Genomic DNA, 27,041 nt, shown 5'->3' with positions numbered 1-27,041 from the left:
ATAAGTTTTATTTTAATCATCAAAGTAGAGTTGAGCCAGTTTTTATCTTACATTGATCCTAACCATTGCAAATACTCGTACTATTTTAGTTAATTCATAATATGGTATCTTTTACATATATTTACATGGATGTGGGAATAGGTCAATTTTTCACGAAACTATCACCATGCTTGTCGATAAAATGGAAATTTCGTAACGCCAGTACAAGGTGAAAAAAATCTTTCGCTAAATGCGTGGCTGGAAATAAGTGATTACAAAGTAATCTGGGAAGGACTCTTAGCATGTTAAGATGCCATGCTGGTCATCTAGGCAAAAGGCAGACATGGACAAGTGTACCAGAAAACTAGATCTTTCTGATCAAGCTTACTACATGTAACAAATCCACATATTATGAATCAAGTGCATCAACAATTTTGTCTTTCAGATCAACTTCAAATGAAACTATAAGCAATTCCAGTGCAGCACCAAATTTGTCTTACCAACCACGGCACTCAAAACCAACGCACAGATCACATTCATGTTAAAGCACAGTACCATCCAAATTGACCCATCTGATACAACTCTGTATTCTTTCTAGTAGCTTGCATTGAATCAATTACCTAAGAAAAGTTTATCCAAAGTTCAGCATCTAAACTAACCAGATTCACAATTCAGATACACAATTTATAGATGGAGATACATAAGACCAGAGAACAATACTTGAGGTGTTGAACCCCGCCAAAATTGTCGCAATCTTCGGTACCATGACAGATAGAAGGGAAAATGTTACCACAATGTTGAACATTTCTAGGTGCTCAAAAAGATTGTAAAACAGTAGGTAATTATCAAAATGCAATTGATGTGAACCACCCCTAAATACACTGTTTCAAGGTGCCTATTGTCCATGGTCAAATCAAACTACTCAGTTATGATAAACTTTTTTTAAAGACATAGCTCTTCATTATATTACAGTATATATCTCCAAAGCCTACAACTTGGGGAACCATCTGATAACTAATTGTATATGTAGGTGCATTGCATGTTAGTCACAAAACCTCTAATTGATCGCATCGCAACGACTAATCGCAGTTTTACTTGCTACTATACATGTCGAATAGCTCATCAACTCTAAACTCCAGCTAGAGGCCTTAAGATCAGCAATAATCAGATAGAAGGTGATTCCATCTCTTCAACTTGAATGACTAATCAAATATAAGACACACTATTCATGTGCAAATGTGATCAAGTCACCGCCACATAGCAAATACATGTAACAAAATTTCAAACAGACAAACAAACACAAAGCATTGCATTGGAAACAAAAACCCAGAAACTTGACAGCAACTAATTGATTCACAAACAGAGTCAGTTATAAATTGAAAAATAGTGATTGTTATTGGTTTTATCCAAGTAAAATTATTGTGATCACAGAAATTACAAGTTTTCAAACACTTTTGATTTTCAAGTCTCTGAATTTCCACTAATCATATCCGCAACTAAAATAGTTTCCAAAAATCTCGACGACTGACCATGCTTACCAATTAGGTGTGTGAAAAGGTACAAAATCATATACTTTTTCTTTTCCAGTTGACAGAGACAAATCAACAAGCACCTAACCGGCTATGCATCTTTCTTGCCAATGGAATCCGAATGCTGCTCCGAAGCGGCGGCATTTTGATCCTTAGAACTCTCAGCAGCCTTTTCCTTCTCCAATTCCTTGACAGCCTCTGCCTCAGCGGCCTTCTCAGCCTGCAATATGGGCTGGTAGTAATCGGGATGAGCCTCCATACACTTCTTCAAAGCCGAAGTGACCTCAAAGCATTTCTCAACAATGTCCTCCTTGTTCTTCTCAGACTCTTCAATGCACTGTTCCCAAGCTGTGAAGCTCTCTTTGCAGCCACCGCCTTTCATAAACACGCAGAACCCACATTCACCGGGCTCCTCCTCATCGTCCTCCGCTTCCTCTTCTTCTTTAGACGCGTTCTGTGGATTCCCTTCAGCTTCCTGGGGCTTCTCTTCGTCTACGGGTTTGGAATCTGATTCGGGATTTGAGGCCTGCGTTGGAGCTTGGTGTTCCAGGGTTTTAGAAGTTGAATCGGCCATCAGGTAGGGTTTAGGGTTTGATGCGATATGTTTGGTGGTGGTGAGCCGGGTCGGTGAGAATGGTTGAGTTATGAATTGTTGTTGTGGGTGGCGGTAGAGAACAGAAGAAGGTGTCAGCTGATCAAGGCAAACCCCATGACTGCTCAAAACCTACCAAGATTGGTGGACTGAGAAGCGGAATATTGGCCGGGCCGGCTCAGGCCCAGGGTCATTTCCTTTAGATTTTATTTAAGAGGGCCGGCCTCTCTGCACAACTTCTTTTTCATTAAAAAAATAAAAATAAAAATACCACTTAAATGCGTGTGTGCCAATTTGCTTTTGTTTTTTTCCCTTCTGTTTTATTCTTTTATTTTAAAAATATTGATAAAATTAAGAAAACCCTTTAAAAAAAAACCAAAAGAAAATAAATATTGATGATCTTTAAAATCAAAAGTTTGGGTAACAATTAAAACTCTCATGATAACGTCTTAGTTCAATTAAGACTAAGGGTGAGTACGGTTTGAATTGGATCGGCTTTACTTTAAAATTATAACCAAACAAATTACAATATAACAGTTTAGTTTGGTTCGATTTTAATAAAATTCATGAAAAAACAAACCAAACCAAACCAATTTAAGATGGTTTGGTTCGGCCGGCTTGTGCCTAAACCCAATTTTTTTTCCTTTTGCATTTTTCAATATTGTTAGCCTAATTACAACCAACAAATTCATAACTTGCTCCATAGTTAAATAATTTTCTAGAATACGAAACCATCCTAAAGCTCAACATCCCATAAAACTTCACATTTCAATAATTAATATAGCTCAATTCAAATATCCATTTATAATTATTTGATAGAAAATATGTTGAAGTTTATCTAATGAAGTTTATCTTTGATTAAATAAAATAAAATAAAATCTCTAGTTGGATTGTTTTGCAAAGATAATCTTTGTATAATTATTTGCAGAGCCAATTGCGATTGTAATACATGTGGGTGAAAACTCCTTAATCATAATGGAATGGACAGTTGCCCAAAATTTCCTTCAGAAGTTAAGCCATAATATTTTAGGATCAATGTAAATTGCTCAAAAAGATTAATTTAAATTATTTAAAGCATAAAAAATAAAAAATAAAAAAGATGTATCTTTTATATGGCAATGACTGCGTGGTAATAGTTGGTGTTTCCAGGGGGAAAGAAGATAAAAACAAAAAAAGTGAGTGAGTGGTGGCATTGGCATTTGAGACCCACCGCCAGTGCTATTAGGCCATGTTTAGTTGGCTGGACTAGATCAGATTTCTCCAAACTAAAATATGATGAATATCATTTCTAACTAGAACACATAAGATCTTTTATCACTCTCAAATCTCAACAATGTTGTTGTTATAGCCCCTTGAGATTTTGCTTCATATGTGAACTACATCACAGGTTTTCTCAAGTGGCTGAGCCCAAACGTTCATGGTTTCTTGACATCAAGGCATGCATAGCCACTCAAATTTTGTCCCCAGGAACAACCTACGCAACCTAATAAAATATAATTTATTGTATTTTTCAGATTCCAAATTACCCCTCATTACAATTTACATTTTCTCAATAATTGTGTACATCGGTTCAAAACCAATGTAATTTATTCAGTCAACATTCGATTCAAAATATATTAGATTATGATTTTTTCAATCAAATCCAATCAAATTATAGGTTTAAATCCAAATTTGATCCAATCGAATTGATATTGGATTGGATGATCAGTTTTCATAATTTAAAAAGAGAATAATGAAATATAAAACATTTATCATTATGTTTAATCTAATCAAACATATTAATAGACTTAAATGTAAAATCCAATTCACCAAATCACCAAAATTGATTAAAATTGGATTGGATTGAATTGGATCGATTGGTTTGAGCATATTGGATTGGATCTTGCACACCCCAACCTAATTTAGTGTATGCCCTACTTGCAATTTCATTTCTCTATGTGAAGTAAACACATGAGTAATCTGTCATCATAATTCAACTCCTTATTTTAATTCCGATTACGAATTAGAGAACATGCCATTAAATACACTCATCTTGAAATCTAAAAGGTCTTCTAACATCTCTCTTATGTTTATTCCTTGCAATGCTCAAATCATTAAATGATTCGTCATTGGGGCTAGTTTTCCTAGTTGTCTTCACACTTGGCCCTGCAATGGGGATAATACTATTTTGTTATTTTCGACCATTAATGAGACAAAAAAAAAAATCTATTAATATTATGTCATGTGAAAAGATTATCACATGTGTCATAGCGTTGTTAATCAGGAATATTAAAATAGTGTTATTGCCGTTTCATGTAAGTGAAAGTTGTCTCTCCCAAATTTCTAAACTTGCGGCAAAGAATATTCACTGCACTATGGAGGGACCTACACATCTGAAAGCAACAAATGATCTGAGATATGAAGAGAAGACGAGGAAGAGGGAGGAAAGAGAGACGATCGACATAAGAAAGGAAGGAAGCAGAGGAGAAAAAAATAATATGGATATCATCAGTATGCTGCCTGCAGAGTGTATCTCCCACATCGTTTCCTGCACAACCCCTCAGGACGCGTGCAGATCATCGCTGGTCTCTCATCTCTTTCGAATTGCTGCGGATTCTGATATTGTGTGGGAGAGATTTCTGCCCCAAGGTTATAAGGAAATCATTTCCAGTTCTTTAAATTCCTTGTCCAAGAAGGATCTCTACTTTCATCTTTGCAATCACCCCATCATCATAGGCAATGGTAACATGGTAATTAACTCAAACCCCATTCTTTCATTTTTTTTCTTCTCTAAATTTCTATGATTTATTACCTTTCCTTAAAGAATCAAGAATTCTCTTGGGTCATCATCACCCATTGCCATTGGATTCTTAAGTTTTAATAGGATTTAGATACTGGGAAAGATGTTGGATTTAAGAAAGAAAAAAAAAACTTATTGAATTATTTTGAACTTTTGATTTTTGCAATTATATGTAATAGAAAACTCATTGTTGGAGATGATTTACTAAATTTGCTAATTTATTTACAAAAATAAAAAAGAAATTTGAACATCAACAAGCTTGATTATCTGTCTGTGGGAATTAGTGTCACTGGGTGGCATGAATAGCTAAGTTTGAAAGATGATATCAATGGCTAAATATTAATGATATACTATGACTATGATTGGGAACCACGGATGACAAGCAACCTCCTTCCTATCTTCTTTTCTTTGACACAGAGCATGGCACTAGAAAAGCAGAGTGGCAAAAAATGTTATATGGTAGGGGCAAGAGAGCTTACAGCTATATGGGGAGATACACCCCCATATTGGCAATGGATATCTCTACCAGAGTCTAGGTATTCTATTCTCTCTCACCACCATTATCTTACTATTTATCAATTCAATTATATTTTTGAGTGATGCTAATTCATACCTGAGTTGTAGGATAAGTAATCTTTTATTGGAATTGGATACTTTATGACCAAAAAAGCCCTGCATCAGAAAGATTATGTTATATGTGAATCACATGACAGGTTTTCCCAAGTGGCTGAGCTCAATTATGTATGGTGGCTTGACATCAAGGGATACATAGAGACTAAAAACTTGTCCCCAAGAACAACCTATGCAGCTTATTTTGTCTATCAGCTCTCATCACAAGACAATCCAGGGACTGCAGCAACTCCTGTTACGTTGTGCGTCGCTTATGAACATAGCGCAGTTGCTGTTGAGCATAGTGTGATCCTAGACCCTGTAACTTATGAAGGTACCGCTCCTCCGCATGCTCGATACAGAGGCGATGGATGGATTGAGATTGAGATGGGTGAGTTCATCACTGAAGAAGATAATGCTACTGTGCTGTTTAGTCTAATGGAAATTTGTAGTTTCTGTAAGAGCGGCCTCATTGTGGAAGGCATTGAGCTTAGGCCCAAACAATGAAGGATTGATTCCTTGCACAAGTCACAGGAGGGGAAGAAAGCTTATAAACGAGTGGGAGTAACGTTGCCTTGCCATTTCTCATCCTCTAGTAAGCGTCCGTCTTTTATTGTGCCCTTTGAAATTATAGATTATTATAAATAAACCCAATCCTAGACATGTATTTATAAAAAAACCCACGCACTGTTGATTATGGCTCAACTTGCACCGAAAGAACTTTGTGCTATCATGTGGGAGGATGCTGTCATGTGGGGGCAGCAGCTTTGCAGGTGAATAACAACTTTGCAGCGCCTTTGCAGAGGAATATTTTGCCTTTGGACAGTAGCATATGGGAGACATAATGATAGATAGCATTGATGGCTTACCCTACTTGTTTGGAGGCCTTTGGCCGTGGGTTCCTTGAAGAGCCAACTTCATTGGCTATAAATGGAAGCATGCAGCAGCTGAAGGAGATAGGGGGCGTAGAAGAGCTGCAGAGAGAGAAGTCGGCAGAGAGAAAGAAAAAATAAAGAGTTGATTTTTCCTTTCTCTAAATTTGTACTCAATTTGTGTTCTCCTTATATATTCTTGAGTGTGTGAGCTTGGGTATATTTGGGGCTTGGGTTTCTGAGTGTTAAACACTATTGTATTCTCTCATTTGATTATAGTGGAATACTCCGTCGTCTCCAAACTGGATGTAGGCATTGCCGAACCAGTATAAATCTTGGTGTTCTTGTTGTTGTTTGTGTTCATTTTATCTCCTGCTAGTTGTGTTTATTTTTCACTCGCACTTGATTGACGCTTCCGCACAACAAGTGGTATCAGAGCTCCAGTTTCGACTGGGGAAATTGGCGTGCTACAGTACAGTGTGAACAGTACCAGTTCTACAGTACCGTGAATAGTAGCCGCGCTACAGTGGCCGTGAATAGTGATTACTACAGTAGCCGTGAATAGTGCCGAGTGGATTTGATGGCTGGAGATAAAGACGAATCTGGGAAGGAGAAGGAGAAGGAGTCGGCATCGTCTTCGTCGGCACCTACATCCAATAGACATCCGATCGCTACTACAAGGTTAGAGGTTGATAAATTCAATGGCTCTAATAGTTTTGGTATGTGGCAATGTGAAGTTATGGATGTGTTGTATCAACAAGAATTGGATATAGTTCTGGAGGATAAACCAGAAGATATTGATAACAAGCAGTGGACGCGAATTAATCTTCATGCTTGTGCCACTATTCGATCGTTCCTTGATAAGGAGTTGAAATACCCATATATGAAGGAAACTTCTGCTAAGGAGTTTTGGACGAAATTGGAGGAGAAGTATATGACCAAGAGTGCAGAAAATCGGCTCTTCTTGAAGAAGCGACTCTTCCGATTTCAGTATCGTCCAGGTATTTCTATGCATGAACACCTCAATGATTATAATAAAATACTTGCTGATTTAGCAAACCTTGATGTGAAAATTCCTGACGAGGACAAGGCACTATGTTTGTTAAATTCATTACCTGATGATTATGATCATTTGACAACTACTTTGTTGTATGGAAAATCCGAGGTGAAACTTGAGGAGGTGTCTGCGGCATTGGTGAATCATGAGTGCCGTAAAAGGGATCAGAAGACTCACAATTCACAAACCGAGGCACTTGTTGCAAGGGGTCGAACAGAGGAAAGAAAATCTGGGAAGCGGGGAAAATCTCGTTCCAAGTCGCGAGGGAAGTTTCCTGCTAAAGATGAATGTGCCTTTTGTCGCCAAAAGGGTCATTGGAAGAAAGACTGCCCCAAATTGAAGAACAAAGAGAAGGAGAAAGCGAGTTCTAAAGCAAATGTTGCAAAATCTGGAGATGATGATTTCGAGTTTGCTTTGGCTAGTTCATCTGCTGATGGTCACTCCGAGGAGTGGATTTTGGATTCAGGTTGCACCTATCATATGTGTCCCATTCGGGAATGGTTTTCTAGCTTCGAGGAGCTGGATGGTGGAGTTGTTTTGATGGGCAATAATAATGCCTGCAAAACACAAGGAATAGGAAAAATATGTTTGAAGATGCATGATGGAACAGTCAGAGAATTGAGTGATGTTCGGTATGTACCGGATATGAAGAAGAATCTCATCTCATTGGGCGCTTTGGAATCCAAGGGTCTCAAGATCACCATGGAGGGTGGAGTTCTTAAAGCTGTGTACGGGGCACTGGTGGTGATGAAAGGTACAAGACGAAATAACTTGTATTTCTTGCAGGGGAGTACAGTTATTGGTGGAGCAGCTGTCACCGAAGCTGCTGACGCAGATAGCACAGACACTACGAGGTTATGGCATATGCGTCTTGGGCATGCTGGTGAAAAAGCGTTGCAAGGATTGGTGAAGCAAGGCTTATTGAAAGGTGCAAAGGCATGCAAATTGGAATTCTGTGAACACTGTGTGTTGGGTAAGCAAACTAGAGTAAAATTTGGCACCGCTATTCACAACACTAAAGGCATTCTTGATTATGTTCACACTGATGTTTGGGGACCTTCCAAGAATGCATCTTGGGGAGGTAGCCATTATTTTGTCTCCTTTGTTGATGACTTCTCTAGAAGAATATGGGTGTACACCATGAAGCGTAAAGATGAAGTCTTGAAGATATTCCTGAAGTGGAAAAAGATGATTGAAACGCAAAGCGGTCGAAAGATCAAGACTCTCAGATCAGACAATGGTGGTGAATATAAGTCTGATCCTTTCTTGAAAGTTTGTCAAGATGAGGGTATTGTGAGGCACTTCACGGTTAGGGAGACACCGCAACAGAATGGGGTGGCGGAGCGCATAAACCGTACTTTGCTTGAGAAAGTCCGGTGTATGTTGTCTAATGCTGGTTTAGGCAAGGCGTTTTGGGCTGAGGCGATTACTTATGCAAGCCATCTTATTAATCGGTTGCCGGCTGCTGCGAACGAGGGCAAAACGCCCATGGAGGTATGGTCTGGTAAACCTTGTACTGATTACAAGTTTTTACACATATTTGGTTGTCCTGCTTACTACCATGTCAGGGAAAGCAAGTTGGATCCAAGAGCAAAGAAAGCTCTATTTATGGGCTTTAGCACTGGCGTGAAGGGATACCGACTTTGGTGTCCAGATGAGAAGAAATTTGTTGTAAGCAGAGATGTGACTTTTGATGAGGCTGCTATGGTTAATCAGAACAAGCATGAAGGTGAAACTGAAGCGACCAAGACCATGAGTAGTTCAAAGCAGGTGGAGTTACTAAAGACTCCGGTTGTTCCAGTAAGGTCTGATGTTACAGACACTAGTCCTGCAGTTGATTCTGATGATGAGGACGATGAAGAGGAGGCACCTACCCAAGAGCCTCCACAGCAACAAGATTTTATTGCAATCAGAAGACAGAGAAGGGAAATTCGGAAGCCTGCTCGGTTTACTGATATTGTGGCATATGCACTTCCCGTTATTGAAGATGATATTCCATCCGCCTACAAAGAAGCTGTCAGAAGTTCAGAGAACGTGGAGTGGAAGAAATCTATGGATGAGGAGATGAAATCTCTTCATAAAAATGAGACTTGGAAGCTGGTTCAGTTACCAAAAGGGAAGAAAGCAATTGGTTGTAAATGGGTGTATGCCAAGAAGATGGAATCTTTGGGAAAAGACAATGTAAGATTCAAAGCCAGATTGGTAGCTAAAGGCTACGCTCAGAAGGAAGGCATTGACTACAACGAGGTATTTTCTCCTGTAGTAAAACATTCTTCTATTCGTATTTTGTTGGCTTTGGTTGTGCAGTTTGACCTCGAGTTAGCTCAACTTGATGTCAAGACGGCGTTCTTACACGGTGATTTGGAGGAAGAGATTTATATGTCTCAGCCAGAAGGTTTTAAGGTTGCTGGCAAGGAAAATTGGGTTTGCAAATTGCAAAAATCATTGTATGGCTTGAAGCAGTCTCCAAGACAATGGTACAAGCGATTTGATAGGTTTATGATCGGGCATGAGTACACAAGAAGTCATTATGACCATTGTGTATACTTTCGCAAGCTACAAGATGGATCCTTCATTTATCTGCTTTTATATGTTGATGATATGTTGATAGCATGTAAAAGCAAAGTGGAGATTGAAAGGTTGAAGACTCAACTCAGTAATGAATTTGAGATGAAGGACTTGGGAGAAGCTCGGAAGATACTGGGTATGGAAATTGAAAGAGATAGAACGAAGGGCAAGATTAGTCTGTGTCAGAAGCAGTATTTGAAGAAGGTACTACAACGTTTCGGGATGAATGAAAATTCAAAACCGGTTAGTACACCTCTTGCCCCTCATTTCAAACTTAGTGCTTCTATGTCTCCTAATACTGATGAGGAGAGTCATTACATGGCTCAAATTCCATATGCAAGTGCTGTTGGTAGTTTGATGTATGCTATGGTGTGTACTAGGCCTGATATTTCACAAGCTGTTAGTATTGTCAGTAGATATATGCATAATCCAGGAAAAGGGCATTGGCAAGCTGTGAAATGGATTCTACGATATATTCTGGGTACTGTAGATGTTGGTTTATTATTTCAGCAGGATAAAGTTTCTGGTCAATGTGTTGTTGGATATGTGGATTCTGATTACGCAGGTGATTTGGACAAGCGTAGGTCCACTACAGGTTTTGTATTCACTATTGCTGGAGGTCCAGTGAGTTGGAGGTCGATTCTGCAATCTACTGTTGCTTTGTCGACTACTGAGGCTGAATACATGGCGATAACAGAAGCTATAAAGGAAGCCATCTGGCTTCAAGGGTTGCTTGATGACTTAGGGGTTCAACAGGACCATGTGGATGTGTATTGCGACAGTCAGAGTGCTATTTATTTAGCAAAGAATCAAGTTCATCATGCACGTACGAAACACATTGACGTGAGGTTCCATTTTGTTCGTGAGATTATTGAAGAGGGAGATGTTCTTCTTGAGAAGATTGGAACCACCAACAATCCTGCAGATATGTTGACGAAACCAGTTTCGTTGCTCAAGTTTAAGCATTGCTTAGACTTGATTGGAATTTGTAAAATTTGTTGATTGCCCCGTGGGGGATTGGGAGACGACCATTGGGAGTATTACGAGTTTGGTACAATTTGAGCCAAGGTGGAGATTGTTGATTATGGCTCAACTTGCACAGAAAGAACTTTGTGCTATCATGTGGGAGGATGCTGTCATGTGGGGGCAGCAGCTTTGCAGGTGAATAACAACTTTGCAGCGCCTTTGCAGAGGAATATTTTGCCTTTGGACAGTAGCATATGGGAGACATAATGATAGATAGCATTGATGGCTTACCCTACTTGTTTGGAGGCCTTTGGCCGTGGGTTCCTTGAAGAGCCAACTTCATTGGCTATAAATGGAAGCATGCAGCAGCTGAAGGAGATAGGGGGCGTAGAAGAGCTGCAGAGAGAGAAGTCGGCAGAGAGAAAGAAAAAATAAAGAGTTGATTTTTCCTTTCTCTAAATTTGTACTCAATTTGTGTTCTCCTTATATATTCTTGAGTGTGTGAGCTTGGGTATATTTGGGGCTTGGGTTTCTGAGTGTTAAACACTATTGTATTCTCTCATTTGATTATAGTGGAATACTCCGTCGTCTCCAAACTGGATGTAGGCATTGCCGAACCAGTATAAATCTTGGTGTTCTTGTTGTTGTTGTTTGTGTTCATTTTATCTCCTGCTAGTTATGTTTATTTTTCACTCGCACTTGATTGACGCTTCCGCACAACACGCACTACAGTTCCAAGAGATGAAGTAGTAGTTATGGTTTCTTTTGTATATAAATTTTGTAGGTATAAATATGTATGTAGCATCTATTGTGGGCAGGGCACAAATAAACGTTTACCATTGCATAGATAATATTTGAGAGAAATGCCCGCAAAGGACTTTGAACTAAAATCTAACTATTTATTACCTTAATCGGTTAACAGAGACTCTGAAAAGACTGATGATATGATATCAATGGCTAGGCTTCTTTTCTTTGACACAGAACAGATCATGGCAGTACTAGAAAAGCAAAGTGGCAAAATATGTTATATGGTAGGGGCAAGAGGCTTGCAGTTGTATCTTGACATATGATATACCCACATATTGGAAATGGATATCTCTACCACAATATCCATTATGTATTTTCAGTGATGCTAATTCATACATGAGTTGTAGGTGTAGGATATAAGTAATCTTTTATTGGATACTTATAGTCCTCAGAAGAAGCTAGCATGATTCAAAGATTGAATGCATTGACATTTTGATGTGTATATAACTATATATATATATATATATATATATATATATATATGTGAATGAATCGAATCATAGAACAACCCATATGCAGCTTATTTTGTCTATCAGCTCTCATCAGACTACGATCAAGAAATTGCAACAATTCCTATTACATTTCGTCTTGCTTATGAAGAACATAGCGCAGTTGCGGTTGAGCAGAGTGTGATCTTTTCTTTTCTAACAGAATGAAACATAAATAAAATAAAATAAAATAAAAGAATGAAGTTACTAATGAGATCTTAATCTTTTCTAGTCCAATAAAAAAGGGTATTGATGACTTGCGAGGTCTCAGGTTCAAACCCCCATGGCATCGTGTTTGAGAAACCCCTCTCTCCGCAACTTGGTGTATTGTATTATGACTCACTCTAATGCGGATTGTGGGTGATTGGTTAATGGCTTGTTGCATGTCTACTGTAATAGCAAGGGCGTGAGGATGAGATGACTATTTAGTAAGTTGAGTTTGTATGATGTGTGATATGAAGAGATCACCAGGAAGAGGAAGGGAAGAGACTTGGATCGATCGACGACATAAGAAAAGGAAGGAAGCAGAGATGGATTTCATCAGCACGTTGCCAGCAGAGTGCATCTCCCACATCGTTTCCTGTACAACCCCTCTGGATGCGTGCAGATCATCCCTGGTCTCTTCCCTCTCTCGAATTGCTGCGGATTCTGATATAGATTTCTTCCCCAAGACCAAGATTATAAGGAAATCATTTCCACTTCTTCCAACTCCTTGTCCAAGAAGGATCTCTACTTTCATCTTTGCAAACACCGCATCATCACAGGCAATGGTAACATGGTAATTAACTCAAGCCCCATTCATTCATTTTTCTAAATTTCTTGATGCTCTTGGGTCATCATTTGGTGTTAGATAGTAGCTAGGTTACTGTGTGGCATGAATAGCTAGGTTAATTCATGAAAAGACTGATCCATGATATCAATGGCTACCTATGTTGTGCAAAATATTAACAGTATTACTTACGTTAATTATGAATAATGGACGACAACATCCTAGCTTCTTTTTCTTTGACACAGATCACGGCATTACAAAAGCAGAGAGGGCTGCTGGTTCTCAGCCGAGCAAACTTCGAGAGATCCTTGAGAGTGATCAACCCCCTTGCCTCTTATAGGCCTTTCCCAACCGACTTTGGCAGTGGGCCTTGGCATAATTAGACCCTTGGGCCCGTAATGGTGAGGCCCAGACACAATATCGGCCTTGGTCATAACCGTGCGTCAACAATATGAAGAGAAGATGAGGAAGAGGGAGGAAAGAGAGACGATCGACATAAGAAAGGAAGGAAGCAGAGGAGAAAAAAATAATATGGATATCATCAGTATGCTGCCTGCAGAGTGTATCTCCCACATTGTTTCCTGCACAACCCCTCAGGAAGCGTGCAGATCATCGCTGGTCTCTCATCTCTTTCGAATTGCTGCGGATTCTGATATTGTGTGGGAGAGATTTCTGCCCCAAGGTTATAAGGAAATCATTTCCAGTTCTTTAAACTCCTTGTCCAAGAAGGATCTCTACTTTCATCTTTGCAATCACCCCATCATCATAGGCAATGGTAACATGGTAATTAACTCAGACCCCATTCTTTCTTTCTTTTTTCTTTTTTTTTTCTAAATTTCTATGATTTATTACCTTTTCTTAAAGAATCAAGAATTCTCTTGGGTCATCATCACCCATTGCCATTGGATTTTTTAAGATTTAATAGGTTTTATATACTAGGAAAGATGTTGGATTTAAGAAAGAAAAAAAAAACTTATTGAATTATTTTGAACTTTTGAATTTTGCAATTATATGTAATAGAAAACTCATTGTTGGAGATGCTTTACTAAATTTGCTATTTTATTTACAAAAATAAAAAAGAAGTTTGAACATCAACAAGCTTGATTATCTGTCTATGGGGATTAGTGTTACTGGGTGGCATGAATAGCTAAGTTTGACAGATGATATCAATGGCTAAATATTAATGGTATACTATGACTATGATTGGGAACCATGGATGACAAGCAACATCCTTCCTATCTTCTTTTCTTTGACACAGAGCATGGCACTAGAAAAACAGAGCGGCAAAAAATGTTATATGGTAGGGGCAAGAGAGCTTACAGTTATATGGGGAGATACACCCCCATATTGGCAATGGATATCTCTACCAGAGTCTAGGTATTCTATTCTCTCTCCACCATTATCTTACTATTTATCAAGTCAATTATATTTTTGAGTGATGCTAATTCAAACCCTGCATAAGAAAGAATATGCTTTATGTAGATTGTGACCAAAAAAGACCTGCATCAGAAAGAATACGTAATATCATTGAGATTTTGATCAAGTATGAATGACCTTGCGAATGTGTGATGTTTGTTGCCTTCATAGTGAGTTTGTGGGGTTTGACATTATATATAGTGTCCTCAGAAGAGAAGCACGGTTCAGAGAAAGTAAAGTGGATATGGCTACCTCTAAACCCTGACATGATTACTGTTACTAAGTGGAGTAATAGTCATAGAAGAATGCGTTGCATTTTGATGCATATTTATATGTGAATGAATCGCATCACAGGTTTGCCCAAGTGGCTGAGCTCAATTTTGTATGGTGGCTTGAGATCAAGGGGTGCATAGAGACTAAAAATTTGTCCCCACGAACAGCCTATGCAGCTTATTTTGTCTATCAGCTCTCATCAGAACACAATCCACGGACTGCAACAACTCCTTTTAGGTTCCATGTTGCTTATGAACAAAGCACAGCAGATGAGCGTAGTGTGATCCTCGATCCTATAACTCATGAAGGTATAGCTCCTCCGCAAGCTCGATACAGAGGCGATGGGTGGATTGAGATTGAGATGGGTGAGTTCATCACTGAAGAAGATAATGCTACTGTGCTGTTTAGTCTAATGGAAATTAGTAGTTTCCCTAAGAGAGGCCTCATTGTGGAAGGCATTGAGCTTAGGCCCAAACAATGAAGGATTGATTCATTGTGGAAGGCATTGAGCTTAACTGAGACTCTGCATTTTCATTTAACATTCATTCAAAATAATCTTCGTTGCTCATCCAATTTTATTGTCAAGTGCTTAACTTATGACTACACTATTATTTCGTCAAAATGCAAACGAACATTTGCTGCCAAAGTAATTTGGGGGGACCAAAACATTTATAAAAGCATTGGGTAAATTTTGACTTTTTTTATTATAAAAAACTCAGGCTAGACATCATTGACAAGTTTTTTTATTTTTTATTGTTTATTAAAGACCCCATTGACAAGTTATAAAAAAAGGCATGAATAAAGACCCCATTGACATTGATCAAAGAAAAAAAAACAAGACCCCATTGACAAGTTATAAAAAATAAAAATAAAAAAAATAAAAGGCGTATTCACCCCCAATGTTTGAGTTACATGTGTCGCCACATCCCCAATGCTAGAGAAGATCGTGAATTTCCCTCGGTCCCTTCCCGTTGATTAAAATTAAAATAAATATATAAAAAAAGGTTTTGTCAGTTAAGTGGGTTGACTTGAATTGGAATTGTGCTCAACTCTATGAGCTGATGAGGAAAAAGGGAGGAAAGAGAGGCGATCGACATAAGAAAATGAAGGAAGCAGAAGCAGAGATGAGTATCATCAGCATGTTGCCTGCAGAATGTATCTCCCACATCGTTTCCTGCACAACCCCTCGGGATGCGTGCAGATCGTCGCTGGTCTCTTCCCTCTTTAGAATTGCTGCGGATTCTGATATTGTGTGGGAGAGATTTCTGCCCCAGGATTATAAGGAAATCATTTGCACTTCTTTGAACTCCTTGTCCAAGAAGGATCTCTACTTTCATCTTTGCAATCACCCCATCATCATAGGCAATGGTAACATGGTAATTAACTCAAACCCCATTCATTCATTTTTTCCGAAATTTCTATGATTTATCACTTTTCCTTAAAGAATCAAGAATTCTCTTGGGTCATCATCACCCATTGCGATTGGATTCTAAGATTTCATAGGTTTTAGATACTAGGAGATTTTTGCAATTTATGTATTAGAAATCTCATTCTTCGAAATGCTATTTTATTTATTTAAGAAAAAAGAAATTTTGTTTGCCAATATTAGATAATTCATGAAAAGACTGATGATCCATGATATCAATGGCTATGGCTACCTGACTGTTGTGCAAAATGTTAACAATAATGGATGACAAGATCATCATCCGAGCTTCTTTTTTTCTGACACAGAGCATGGCACTAGAAAAGCAGAGTGGCAAAAAATGTTATATGGTAGGAGCAAGAGGGCTTTCAATTATATGGGGAGATACACCCAGATATTGGCAGTGGATATCTTTACCAGAGTCTAGGTATTCTATTCTTTCTCTCTCTCTCCACCATTATCTTACTAAATATCACTTCAATTATATTTTTGAGTGATGCTAATTCATACCTGAATTGTAGGATAAGTAATCTTTTATTGGAATTGGATACTTTATGACCAAAAAAGCCCCGCATCAGAAAGATTATGTTATATGTCAATCACATGACAGGTTTTCCCAAGTGGCTAAGCTCAAATATGTATGGTGGCTTGACATCCAGGGATACATAGAGACTAAAAAATTGTCCCCAAGAACAACCTATGCAGCTTATTTTGTCTATCAGCTCTCATCACAACACAATCCAGAGACTGCAGCAACTCCTGTTACGTTGCGTGTCGCTTATGAACATAGCGAAGTTGCGGTTGAGCATATTGTGATCCTAGACCCTGTAACTTATGAAGGTACAGCTCCTCCGCATGCTCGATACAGAGGCGATGGGTGGTTTGAGATTGAGATGGGTGAGTTTGTCACCGAAGAAGATAATGCTACTGTAGTGTGTAGTCTAGTGGAAACTAGTGATTACAACTGTAAGAGCGGCCTCATTGTGGAAGGCATTGAGCTTAGGCCCAAAGAGTGAAGGAATTCACAGGAGGTAGTGGGAGTAACATTGCCTTACCGTTTCTCATCCTCTTGTAGGCGCTTCAGTCTTTTCTTTTGGTGTGCCCTATGAAATTATTGTCCAAAACTTGCCTAGTTTTCTAAAATTCCCAGATATAAACTAGTAATGGTTTATTCTAATGTATGTTTTACTAGTTTGTATGTTAAGATTTGTGTTTTTTTATAGGTATAATGTATTGTGGGCACAAATAACCTTTACCATTGCATCAATGATATTAGTGTTTTTTTTGTTTCCAACTATTCGGGGATGTTTTGTGATAAAAACTTGGTTAGTGGACTTGGTAAGAACTGCAGGGAGTCTTTCAAAATTTTAATTTGTGGGATTGTTTCTTTACAGTTTTGACCATATTTATTATTATGTTTTTATACAAGCAATATTGGTGATGGGGAATTCAACTTACGACCTAGAATGCAGAGGTAAATGCTCTTAACTATTTGAGCTACAAATCCCTTATTACCCTTTCTTAATTAATGCAGGAGAAAAAATATTAATTTAAAAAAGAACATTGTTAAAACTTAAACGTGGCACGCGTATTGATAAACTATGAGATTGAGATTGAAACAAGGGAGTGACATCCGGTTCAGGGAAAAACGCTAAAAACAGAAGCAAATTGGGGACCATTCAACTTATCAACCATATTTGGCCTTTCCTTCAACCGGTGATTCAACATATCCAATTCCTTCTCCATACTTTCCACTTCCATTTCATCTTCTCGCCTCCGTCTCACCCACATGGAATTATTCCGTACTTGTTATTTTTACGTGCGCCGCAAGTAATCCGTTAATGTTAAATGTGATCATTTGGGTCTTGTAGCTAAAATACAATCGGAAAAGCATCACAACATCAACAGCACAGATATGGCAACTTCATCAAACTCATCAAAGAAAACAATGTCGTCCTCACCCTCATCTGCAGGCCGTCCACCGCAGGGGGTCAAATTTGCCCGCCGCACGTCCAGTGGGCGTGTGATGAGCTTGTCTCGGGACGACGATTTGGACATGAGCGGGGAATTCTCGGGCGAAAATGACTACATCAATTACACCGTGATGATGCCCCCTACACCAGACAACCAGCCAATGGCGGGGTCATTGGGTGCAGGAACGGCCTCGGATTCAAAAACTGATGGTCCGGGGCCATATGGGCCGTCACGGTTTGGAGCGGAGTCCAGGCGAGGGGGCGACGATGATGGTGGGGGTGATAGTGAAGCTGCAAAGGCGGATAGGAGAATGTCAGTGATGAACTCATCTAATAACAAATCAATACTGTTGAGAAGCCAAACTGGGGACTTTGATCATAATCGTTGGTTGTTTGAGACCAAAGGAACGTATGGCATTGGAAACGCATATTGGTCAGAGAAGCAAGAGAACAAGTATGGACCGGAAGTCGAAATGAACATGCAGGATTTTATTGACAAACCATGGAAGCCACTCACCAGGAAGGTTAAAATCCCCCCTGCTATTCTTAGCCCTTACAGGTACCTACCTGCTTCATCAATAACTAGCTCCTTAACAAACAATTCAATAATTGTGTCCATTAATTAATGCATATAAATACATTTATGTGCATTTGTTCTCTATTAAATCTCACAAAAAGATACAAAGTCAAGGGGATTGAAAATAAGATAAGAAAGTAAAAAAATTGTAGCTCAAGTGGTTAAGAGCATCTCAGGTTTCATTTACTATTCCCTCCCCAAATATGGCTTTGTAATAATTGGGTATACCCAAAAGATCCGAACTATAGAAAGAAACAATAAAATGAGAGACAGAATGCCTTCCCACCAACTAAGAGAAGAAACAATCATTTCCATGAGGAGCCAAGTCATTAGCAAGTCCAGCATATTTAATTGTACATATATGCAGGTTACTGGTGGTCATCCGTTTGATAGTACTGTTCCTCTTCCTACTATGGCGAATCCAGAATCCAAACCCGGATGCAATGTGGCTATGGGGCATGTCCATAGTTTGTGAGATTTGGTTTGCATTCTCATGGCTTTTAGACATTCTTCCCAAGCAGAACCCCATAAATCGTGCCACGGACTTGGCTGCTCTACATGACAAGTTTGAGCAACCTTCTCCCACCAACCCTACTGGGCGCTCTGACCTCCCCGGTGTTGATGTCTTCATCTCCACTGCCGACGCTGAGAAGGAACCACCTCTTGTCACTGCCAATACCATTCTTTCCGTCCTTGCCGCTCAATATCCCGTGGAAAAGCTTTCATGCTACATTTCAGATGATGGTGGTGCCATTCTCACCTTTGAGGCCATGGCCGAGGCTGTTAACTTTGCTGAGGTTGGTTCAATATTGTAATTTCATTAGTGGTGGTAAAAAAATTAAATAATGACATGAAACTTATCATGCAAGTAAATTTCTTATCCAAAAAATAATCATGCTATTCTCACAAGAAGAAAAAAAAACATAAATAAGTAGTCATGCTAATTGAATTAATTTGATTCCTGTCAGTTAATTAGTTCTTGCTATATATTGTCCAAATATACCTACATACATACATATGCACTGCAGGTTTGGGTACCCTTTTGCCGAAAACATGAAATTGAGCCTAGGAATCCAGACAGCTACTTTAGCAGCAAAGTTGACCCCACCAAGAACAAGAAGCGGCCTGATTTTGTCAAGGATCGCCGTTGGATCAAGAGAGAATATGATGAATTTAAAGTTAGGATCAACGGTCTCCCTGATGTTATCCGCAAGCGAAGTGAAATGTATAACTCTAGAGAGGACATGAATGAAAGGAAGCTTTCCAAGGAGAAAAGTATTGGTGGCGGTGGAGATGGAGCGGAGCCAGCGGATGGTGAGGCAAGCAATGTCACTAAGGCAACGTGGATGGCTGACGGGACACATTGGCCAGGAACATGGCTCGAACCTTGCGCCGATCATAAAAAAGGAGACCATGCTGGGATCTTGCAGGTGATGGATAAATAACAATAACTACATATATATATATATATATATATCTCTCTCTCTCTCTCTCTCTCTCTCTCTCTCTAAAACAAGTCCTAAAAGTATGAACCTCAAATATAATCGTGAACATACATGCAGGTAATGAGTAAGGTCCCAGAGATGGAGGCTGTAATGGGTTTTCCTGATGAGAAAAAATTAGACTTCACAGGGGTGGACATTCGAGTCCCAATGTTTGCATATGTTTCGCGAGAGAAGCGACCTGGATATGACCACAACAAGAAGGCAGGAGCCATGAATGCCATGGTCCGAGCATCAGCAATATTGTCTAATGGTCCCTTCATACTTAACTTGGATTGTGACCATTATATCTATAACTCTCTGGCTATAAGGGAAGGAATGTGCTTCATGATGGACCGGGGTGGAGACAGGATTTGCTACATTCAATTCCCTCAGAGATTTGAAGGGATCGATCCATCTGACCGTTATGCAAATCATAACACAGTCTTCTTTGATGGTAATGTTTGATCATGCATGCGTGACTTCGGCTAATTAATTGAATTTGATATATAGCTAAACTGAAACTGACTTCGGATATAATTGTAAAACAACAGGAAATATGAGAGCCCTGGATGGTCTCCAAGGCCCAGTGTATGTGGGAACTGGGTGCATGTTCAGGCGTTTTGCACTGTACGGGTTCCACCCGCCAAGGGCAAATGAGTACCTAGGAATGTTTGGGACGATCAAAGCCCCAGCTCCAAATTACCATGAGATGGAGGCGCAGTTAGAGTCTGATCCAGATCAACCCGACTCAGAAAAACAACCTCTGGCGACTCACCCTGACTTAGGCCTTCCCAAGAAGTTTGGAAATTCACAAATGTTCACTGATTCCATAGGCGTTGCTGAGTATCACGGACGTCCTCTTGCTGATCACGCCTCTGTCAAGAATGGCCGCCCTCCTGGCGCTCTGCTCGAACCACGTCCCCCACTCGATGCCCCGACTGTTGCTGAAGCAGTTGCTGTCATTTCCTGCTGGTAAGTGGTACATAATCTATATATGCATATAAACCAGTTGAAAGAAGCACTTTTCTAGTTCTAGACCAGTTGTGTAGACTCTTCCTTGTTTTGCAAAACACTGTGATCATTTGGGTTAATTAGTTTATGTTTGCACACACAGGTACGAGGACCAGACCGAATGGGGAGACAGGATAGGTTGGATCTATGGATCAGTGACAGAGGATGTGGTGACAGGTTACAGAATGCACAATCGTGGTTGGCGGTCAGTGTATTGCATCACGAAGCGTGATGCATTCCGTGGCACTGCACCTATCAACCTCACAGACAGATTGCACCAGGTGCTCCGATGGGCCACTGGTTCAGTGGAAATTTTCTACTCCAGGAACAATGCATTTCTTGCATGCCGGCGCCTCAAGTTTCTACAGCGTATTGCATACCTCAACGTCGGCATTTATCCCTTCACATCCCTCTTTCTGGTTGTTTACTGTTTCCTCCCTGCACTCTGCCTCTTCACAGGTCAATTCATAGTTGCAGGCCTAAGTATCCCCTTCCTTACCTACCTCCTTATCATCACTATCTGTCTCTGTCTGCTCTCCCTACTTGAAGTGAGATGGTCTGGCATTGGCCTTGAGGAATGGTGGCGTAATGAGCAATTTTGGCTCATTGGTGGAACAAGTGCTCACCTTGTAGCTGTCATCCAGGGTCTCCTCAAAGTTGTAGCCGGTATCGAAATTTCCTTCACCTTAACTACCAAGTCTACAGCTGAAGACGAAGAAGACATTTACGCTGACCTCTACGTTGTCAAATGGACAAGTCTGTTCTTAATGCCTCTGACAATCATAATTATCAATATTATTGCAATGGTCATCGGAATCTCAAGGACCTTATACGAAGTGATACCCCAATGGAATAAGCTACTCGGAGGACTTTTCTTTAGTTTCTGGGTGTTGGCTCACATGTACCCATTTATGAAAGGCTTGATGGGAAGGAGAGGAAGGATACCTACTATTGTATATGTCTGGGCAGGGCTGCTTGCAATCATAATATCTTTGCTTTGGATAGTAATCAATCCTCCAAATGGTGTCAACCTCAACAATCAAGGCATGCAGATATAATGATAACAAAATTAAGGATATACATACTAATGTCAAGAATTTTCAGGTTGAATTCGAAGAAAAAACTTTCGAACTTCAGGTGGCATCCATTGCTTGGTGCCATGACAAATGTACTATAAGTCTATTATAAGTACAGCTACTAGTGTTAGATAATTATTCCTACAAATCTCTGTATAAAAAAAATTCCAAGATTAATATAAGGTACAAATCTCTGATGTTTAGACTTGACAAAATCCTATATTTCCTGACTTAAGTTTCTTTTTCCCTTTTCTTCCCTCTCTACAGGGACAGGGAGTCAAAGATATAATTTGCACATTACTCTTTTCAATCCTTCATTTCTTTACCTGTACTTTCTTAGTGGGTAAAGAACCATTCACGCTTGGTAAAACCATTAATTTAACATCATAAATTCTTTTGAACATTCGAAAAAGGACGTCGTCTCTGTTCCTAGCAACATTTTGGAAAATGATAACTTGTCTACTTCGATTCATTCAGCAGGAAAAGTGTTGGAGTTTTAAGGTCGTATGTGAGTAGAGGTAATCAAGAGAGTGAAAAAAGGAACATAAAATGCAACAAGAGAGTAACTCAACTGCCCTGCCTGCAGTATATAGATGCATGAGCCTAGCTAATAACATGCAACATCTGCATTCAAGTGATGAAGAAATTGGACGCAGTCAAAGAGATGTCATTCAAGAAGAACTCAAGAGAGAAAAGGATGACAAAAATAAAAGAAGAGAAAGGGCACTTGTTGTTCTATCTTCATATGAACTAGAACTAGGTCTCACTTCATCAATATCCAACTTTGGTGATTTCTATAAGAGAAAGACGTAGCAAGTACTAGAACGGTTAGTTTTAGAAGCCAAGTTTGATGAAACACTAGCAAGTATTGGGATTTTACTGCCTCCCATTTGAGACATGTTTTCTGAGTTTCCAATCTTCACGGCGTCGGCATATGCCTCACCCCTCCCTCATCAGCTCTGGCAGATAGCAATCTCCTAATTAATTTCTGGCCCTAAAAACTCTGGTTTCCTTTGTTGCATTGCATCCATCTGTCAAATCAAATGCACACGAACTGACTACAAGTTAAATGTGGGCAAAAATCATTTTTAATTATACACGTAATTATGATAGGGAAAGTAGGGATGGTTACGGTCCGGTTTTATTTGATTTAGGTTAATAAAATCGAATTAATTCATTTAGTGATCGGTTTGGTTCGGTGATTTCTTGTTGTGTATATAACCAAGCAAATATTCTATATTCTCGGTGAAAAAATGGGAACAGGATAGGAAAGGAGAGAGATTAAAAAGGAACAGTAAGAAAAAAGAAGATGGAATGTTTGCTATTTTTACAAATGAGTGAAGGTTGAGACATTTGTTGCGACCGGTACCAGTGAGAAGCGGAGGAGCAGGACAGCCTTATTTGGGGGGCTTCCCGCCTTGGTCTATGCACCCTTCATTTCCGTTCAAACAATATTTTTATTTTCTATTTTTTTTTATAAAGAAACTCATACATTACACACTTTACGTGTAACTGCGAAATTCCCAAGCACAAAATAATACTTCATCACATCTCGTGTTCCATTTCATTCCACGAAATTAAATTCAAAATAAAAATGAGAAAAGAAAAGAAAAAATAAATAAACAAACAAACACACACACACACTTGAAAGAAAAAGAAAAAAGTATATAGCTCTTTCTCCCTGCGTAAATTCAGCATTTTCGTTCTTCCATAACGTCTCTCTCTCTCTCTCTCTGTGCGTAAATTCACATTCCCATTCGGATTAGGGTTAGGGTTTTTTTTTTTATATTGGGATTGAGATGGGGCAACAATCTCTGATCTACAGCTTCGTCGCTCGAGGCAGTGTGATTCTCGCCGAGTACACAGAGTTCACCGGCAATTTCACCTCCATTGCCTCTCAATGCCTCCAGAAGCTTCCTTCCTCCAACAACAAGTTCACCTACAATTGCGATGGCCACACCTTCAATTACCTCGTCGAAAACGGCTTCAGTGAGTCCCCCATGCATTTACATGCCCTTCAAATGTCATTTCTTACCAATGTCTGATTCTTCTCTTAGATTTGTTCATTATTGTTGGCTTTGATCCATGCGTTTTGTAATTTGTTTTTGTTGGAATGAAGATCATATGTATATGTATCTATGATTATGAAAACGCTGATCGCGTTGATTCTTTTTAAAGCAAATATTTTGTAACCATATGGTTGCATGGTATGCATTCAAGATTGGGTGATTAAGATTCAAGAGATGATTGTTGGATTGCGGCTACGTTTTTTTAATTGCAGTATTAGTTTTCTTAGTCAATTTTACACATCAAAAAAAAAAAAAACATTGTGCATTTGATTTGATTGAAGCAATTTCCAACTTTGCAATTTGAGTTGATAATCCTTGTTTGTAAATTGTAAGGATAGGTTTTTAAATTGTCTTTGTTTTCGATTCTGCAGCCTACTGCGTAGTTGCATCTGAATCTGCTGGCAGGCAAATTCCAATTGCCTATCTGGAGAGAATCAAGGACGATTTCAACAAAAGATATGCTGGTGGGAAAGCTGGAACTGCTGTTGCCAATGGACTGAACAGAGAGTTTGGGTATTCATCTTATGATGTCTTTTTCATGGCGATGAATATCGTTCGCCTTTTTGTAAGTTTTCATGAATATGCTTTGCTTAACACTTATATGGATGTTTTAGACCTAAACTGAAGGATCACATGAAGTACTGTGTGGATCATCCTGAAGAGATCAACAAGCTTGCAAAAGTGAAGGCTCAGGTTACTGAGGTCAAGGGTGTTATGATGGACAATATTGAGAAGGTCCGTGTTTTGAATAAGGGTGTGGTTGTGGTTTTGATTCCTGAAAGTTAGTAAACAGTACTAATATAGGAACAACTCAATTCCCATTCTGAATTTCTCATTCCAATTCCTTTTCATTCTGATTCTAAGTAGGTAAATATGTCATCCATTTTTAGTCATGGAAATTCATCTATTCTGCAGGTTCTTGACCGCGGTGAGAAGATTGAGCTGTTGGTGGACAAAACTGATAATCTTCGCTCCCAGGTTAGTCGAAGAAGCATAACTTATGTTTAGTTTATTAGGTTTGGGTGATGGAGAGTGATATGGTTTTTTTTTTAAATAATCTTTTAATTTGCTTTCCTCTTTTGTAATGTTGATATGGCGTTTTTATATGTTGAAAACAATGGTGTGTTTGTGTTGTAGGCCCAAGATTTCAGGACACAGGGAACAAAAATGAAAAGGAAGATGTGGTTTCAGAATATGAAGATAAAATTGATTGTTGTGGGGATCATCGTTCTCATAGGCTTTGTGATATTTTTGTCAATCTGCCATGGTTTTAAGTGTACCTAAGTTTGCATCGGAATATGTCCATGGACGCTTTGGTGCTGTCATGCGGCATTGGTAAATTGCTCTGTCTCTTTGAGTTGCTTACCTTGTTAGGTTATGCCCGTCCTGTTTTGCTAGCCATTTTAGGATGGGGTGGGGGAGGTTTTGTATGTTTTTTTTTCGCACTGGTTGTTGTATAGTTTATACATTTGACCTTGTCTTGTCTAGGGTAGATAAAATCAATCACCATCGTATATGTGCTCCATGTAATGTAATGGATCCTTAATTAGCTTAAGATGTAATGGAGGAATGCTTGGATGATTGTAAATCAGCATGCCCTTTCGGACTGCTATTAAAATATTTTCCCTTATTTGCTTGCTTCTCTCAAATTTGATTACATCATTGGAGAATCTGTTTAAAACTATTGTGGTATTTATAACTGAGAGTTTTAAACTCTGTTTTTTAAGAAAAACAAATCCATAGAAATCACAGGGCTACACAGTTTTAGTGCTGAGAGTGGAGCTAATAAAGTAAAATTTGGATCAACCTACTAAGAAATTATTATAATCCTTCATATTTGAAGGAGCCAATCAATTTCCATATAATTATATATGAGTAAATTATTGAATAGATTAAATGAGTTTACGGATTGCGACTGTTATCATCTTCCGGTTATATATTTTTAGAGTGGTGGGCTTGGCTACCTGCGTGTTTGGATGACTATTTGCAGTGAGCCCCAACTTTATCTTCTTTCTACTGTCTGTTTGTAGAATTTTCCATCAAACAAATCATGATAATGAATTCAATCTTCCATTTCCCCAAGCGGGCACGCTTTTCTATGTCTTTCTTAGCTTTCACATTACACGGCAACACGCACCACGTCCCTCCAAACCGCGTGTTTGCTATTGTTTTTGTTCTTGTAGTTGCTTAATTTCTTTTTCTTCTTCAAATACAAAATAAATCAATTTTTTCTTCGGAAATATTTTTGCTCATCACTTTAATTTTAAATTTATATTTCTAAATGCAAAATGAATTGTGGACATCTCTCTGAATAATTATCTTCTCATTTAAACCTAATAGTTATAAATGACATAAAAATCAGAATTAAATGTTACTCATTCATCCCTTTTTTTAAAATACATTATTAAAAAAAAAACATAGTTATAATTTAAAAGAGTTTGAAAAGGAGAAAACACGCGAGGAAGGCGAGAGTGGAAGAGAAACGCGCGCGTAAAGCCTAGTTGGAAGTTGGATAGGTGACGCCTGAGTCTTGATCATCAAATTGTCATCATCGTGGAGCGAAAAACAAAACTAAAAAAAGATAAAAAGATAAGGTAAAGAAAAACGAAGAAAAATCCATTTCATAATTTTGTAAAATTGAGTCGCCTTTTGTTTGTATTAGCTGAGAGTCTGAGACAGATCTAACCGCCCAGCCCGAGGACCGAGGCGGCCTTACTCTATATA

General features: G+C 38.9%; 6 protein-coding genes across 7 annotated transcripts; 5 read left to right on the top strand and 1 right to left on the bottom strand.

Annotated features, from left to right (window-relative positions):
• Positions 1 to 206: 206 nt before the first annotated feature.
• Positions 207 to 2,336, bottom strand: LOC110758865 (uncharacterized). 2 transcript variants are annotated; one of them, XM_088252626.1, is made up of 3 exons: positions 1,518 to 2,336; positions 700 to 733; positions 207 to 599 (listed from the first exon to the last, which is right to left on the bottom strand). In XM_088252626.1, the coding sequence occupies exon 1, from the start codon at positions 2,080 to 2,082 to the stop codon at positions 1,600 to 1,602; it is 483 nt and encodes a 160-aa protein (XP_088108752.1). In that variant the 5' UTR covers positions 2,083 to 2,336; the 3' UTR covers positions 207 to 599; positions 700 to 733; positions 1,518 to 1,599. The 2 variants fall into 2 exon arrangements, with proteins under 2 accessions (XP_088108752.1, XP_021816493.1); XM_021960801.2 differs by lacking the exon at positions 700 to 733.
• A 2,091-nt stretch (positions 2,337 to 4,427) lies between these two features.
• On the top strand, positions 4,428 to 6,076 carry LOC110759074 (putative F-box protein PP2-B12). Its single transcript, XM_021961113.2, has 3 exons — positions 4,428 to 4,829; positions 5,297 to 5,415; positions 5,593 to 6,076. The coding sequence occupies exons 1-3, from the start codon at positions 4,455 to 4,457 to the stop codon at positions 5,993 to 5,995; spliced, it is 897 nt and encodes a 298-aa protein (XP_021816805.2). The 5' UTR covers positions 4,428 to 4,454; the 3' UTR covers positions 5,996 to 6,076.
• Positions 6,077 to 12,553: 6,477 nt separating this feature from the next.
• LOC110759099 (putative F-box protein PP2-B12) lies at positions 12,554 to 15,277 on the top strand. The gene is made up of 4 exons (XM_088246748.1): positions 12,554 to 13,024; positions 13,261 to 13,798; positions 14,274 to 14,392; positions 14,786 to 15,277. The coding sequence occupies exons 2-4, from the start codon at positions 13,478 to 13,480 to the stop codon at positions 15,183 to 15,185; spliced, it is 840 nt and encodes a 279-aa protein (XP_088102874.1). The 5' UTR covers positions 12,554 to 13,024; positions 13,261 to 13,477; the 3' UTR covers positions 15,186 to 15,277.
• A 435-nt stretch (positions 15,278 to 15,712) lies between these two features.
• LOC110759089 (putative F-box protein PP2-B12) lies at positions 15,713 to 17,421 on the top strand. Its single transcript, XM_021961125.2, has 3 exons — positions 15,713 to 16,080; positions 16,436 to 16,554; positions 16,738 to 17,421. Exons 1-3 carry the CDS (start codon positions 15,766 to 15,768, stop codon positions 17,141 to 17,143), a joined length of 840 nt encoding a protein of 279 aa, XP_021816817.2. The 5' UTR covers positions 15,713 to 15,765; the 3' UTR covers positions 17,144 to 17,421.
• A 313-nt stretch (positions 17,422 to 17,734) lies between these two features.
• CSLD1 (cellulose synthase-like D1) lies at positions 17,735 to 22,469 on the top strand. The gene is made up of 6 exons (XM_021960879.2): positions 17,735 to 18,659; positions 19,045 to 19,474; positions 19,706 to 20,107; positions 20,240 to 20,615; positions 20,713 to 21,133; positions 21,276 to 22,469. Exons 1-6 carry the CDS (start codon positions 18,043 to 18,045, stop codon positions 22,228 to 22,230), a joined length of 3,201 nt encoding a protein of 1,066 aa, XP_021816571.1. The 5' UTR covers positions 17,735 to 18,042; the 3' UTR covers positions 22,231 to 22,469.
• A 1,340-nt stretch (positions 22,470 to 23,809) lies between these two features.
• Positions 23,810 to 25,957, top strand: LOC110758872 (putative vesicle-associated membrane protein 726). Its single transcript, XM_021960827.2, has 5 exons — positions 23,810 to 24,237; positions 24,689 to 24,830; positions 24,932 to 25,052; positions 25,233 to 25,295; positions 25,455 to 25,957. Exons 1-5 carry the CDS (start codon positions 24,048 to 24,050, stop codon positions 25,599 to 25,601), a joined length of 663 nt encoding a protein of 220 aa, XP_021816519.1. The 5' UTR covers positions 23,810 to 24,047; the 3' UTR covers positions 25,602 to 25,957.
• The last annotated feature ends 1,084 nt before the right edge of the window (positions 25,958 to 27,041 follow it).

The sequence above is a fragment of the Prunus avium genome, chromosome 1 (assembly GCF_965620075.1).
Source record: "Prunus avium chromosome 1, drPruAviu1.hap1.1, whole genome shotgun sequence".
In the NCBI taxonomy this organism is placed as follows: Eukaryota; Viridiplantae; Streptophyta; class Magnoliopsida; order Rosales; family Rosaceae; genus Prunus; species Prunus avium.
This window is presented reverse-complemented; position numbering and strand designations above follow the sequence as displayed.

Excerpts from the sequence above, each read along its gene's own strand:
- LOC110758865 (XM_088252626.1), bottom strand. The coding sequence starts at position 2,082 with ATGGCCGATTCAACTTCTAAAACCCTGGAACACCAAGCTCCAACGCAG.
- LOC110759074 (XM_021961113.2), top strand. The coding sequence starts at position 4,455 with ATGGAGGGACCTACACATCTGAAAGCAACAAATGATCTGAGATATGAA. Across the intron at positions 4,830-5,296 it reads TCATAGGCAATGGTAACATG|AGCATGGCACTAGAAAAGCA; the intron begins GTAATTAACTCA and ends TCTTTGACACAG. Across the intron at positions 5,416-5,592 it reads ATATCTCTACCAGAGTCTAG|GTTTTCCCAAGTGGCTGAGC; the intron begins GTATTCTATTCT and ends ATCACATGACAG.
- LOC110759099 (XM_088246748.1), top strand. The coding sequence starts at position 13,478 with ATGAGGAAGAGGGAGGAAAGAGAGACGATCGACATAAGAAAGGAAGGA. Across the intron at positions 13,799-14,273 it reads TCATAGGCAATGGTAACATG|AGCATGGCACTAGAAAAACA; the intron begins GTAATTAACTCA and ends TCTTTGACACAG. Across the intron at positions 14,393-14,785 it reads ATATCTCTACCAGAGTCTAG|GTTTGCCCAAGTGGCTGAGC; the intron begins GTATTCTATTCT and ends ATCGCATCACAG.
- LOC110759089 (XM_021961125.2), top strand. The coding sequence starts at position 15,766 with ATGAGGAAAAAGGGAGGAAAGAGAGGCGATCGACATAAGAAAATGAAG. Across the intron at positions 16,081-16,435 it reads TCATAGGCAATGGTAACATG|AGCATGGCACTAGAAAAGCA; the intron begins GTAATTAACTCA and ends TTTCTGACACAG. Across the intron at positions 16,555-16,737 it reads ATATCTTTACCAGAGTCTAG|GTTTTCCCAAGTGGCTAAGC; the intron begins GTATTCTATTCT and ends ATCACATGACAG.
- CSLD1 (XM_021960879.2), top strand. The coding sequence starts at position 18,043 with ATGGCAACTTCATCAAACTCATCAAAGAAAACAATGTCGTCCTCACCC. Across the intron at positions 18,660-19,044 it reads GCTATTCTTAGCCCTTACAG|GTTACTGGTGGTCATCCGTT; the intron begins GTACCTACCTGC and ends ACATATATGCAG. Across the intron at positions 20,616-20,712 it reads TAACACAGTCTTCTTTGATG|GAAATATGAGAGCCCTGGAT; the intron begins GTAATGTTTGAT and ends GTAAAACAACAG.
- LOC110758872 (XM_021960827.2), top strand. The coding sequence starts at position 24,048 with ATGGGGCAACAATCTCTGATCTACAGCTTCGTCGCTCGAGGCAGTGTG. Across the intron at positions 24,238-24,688 it reads CCTCGTCGAAAACGGCTTCA|CCTACTGCGTAGTTGCATCT; the intron begins GTGAGTCCCCCA and ends TCGATTCTGCAG. Across the intron at positions 24,831-24,931 it reads GGACTGAACAGAGAGTTTGG|ACCTAAACTGAAGGATCACA; the intron begins GTATTCATCTTA and ends TGGATGTTTTAG.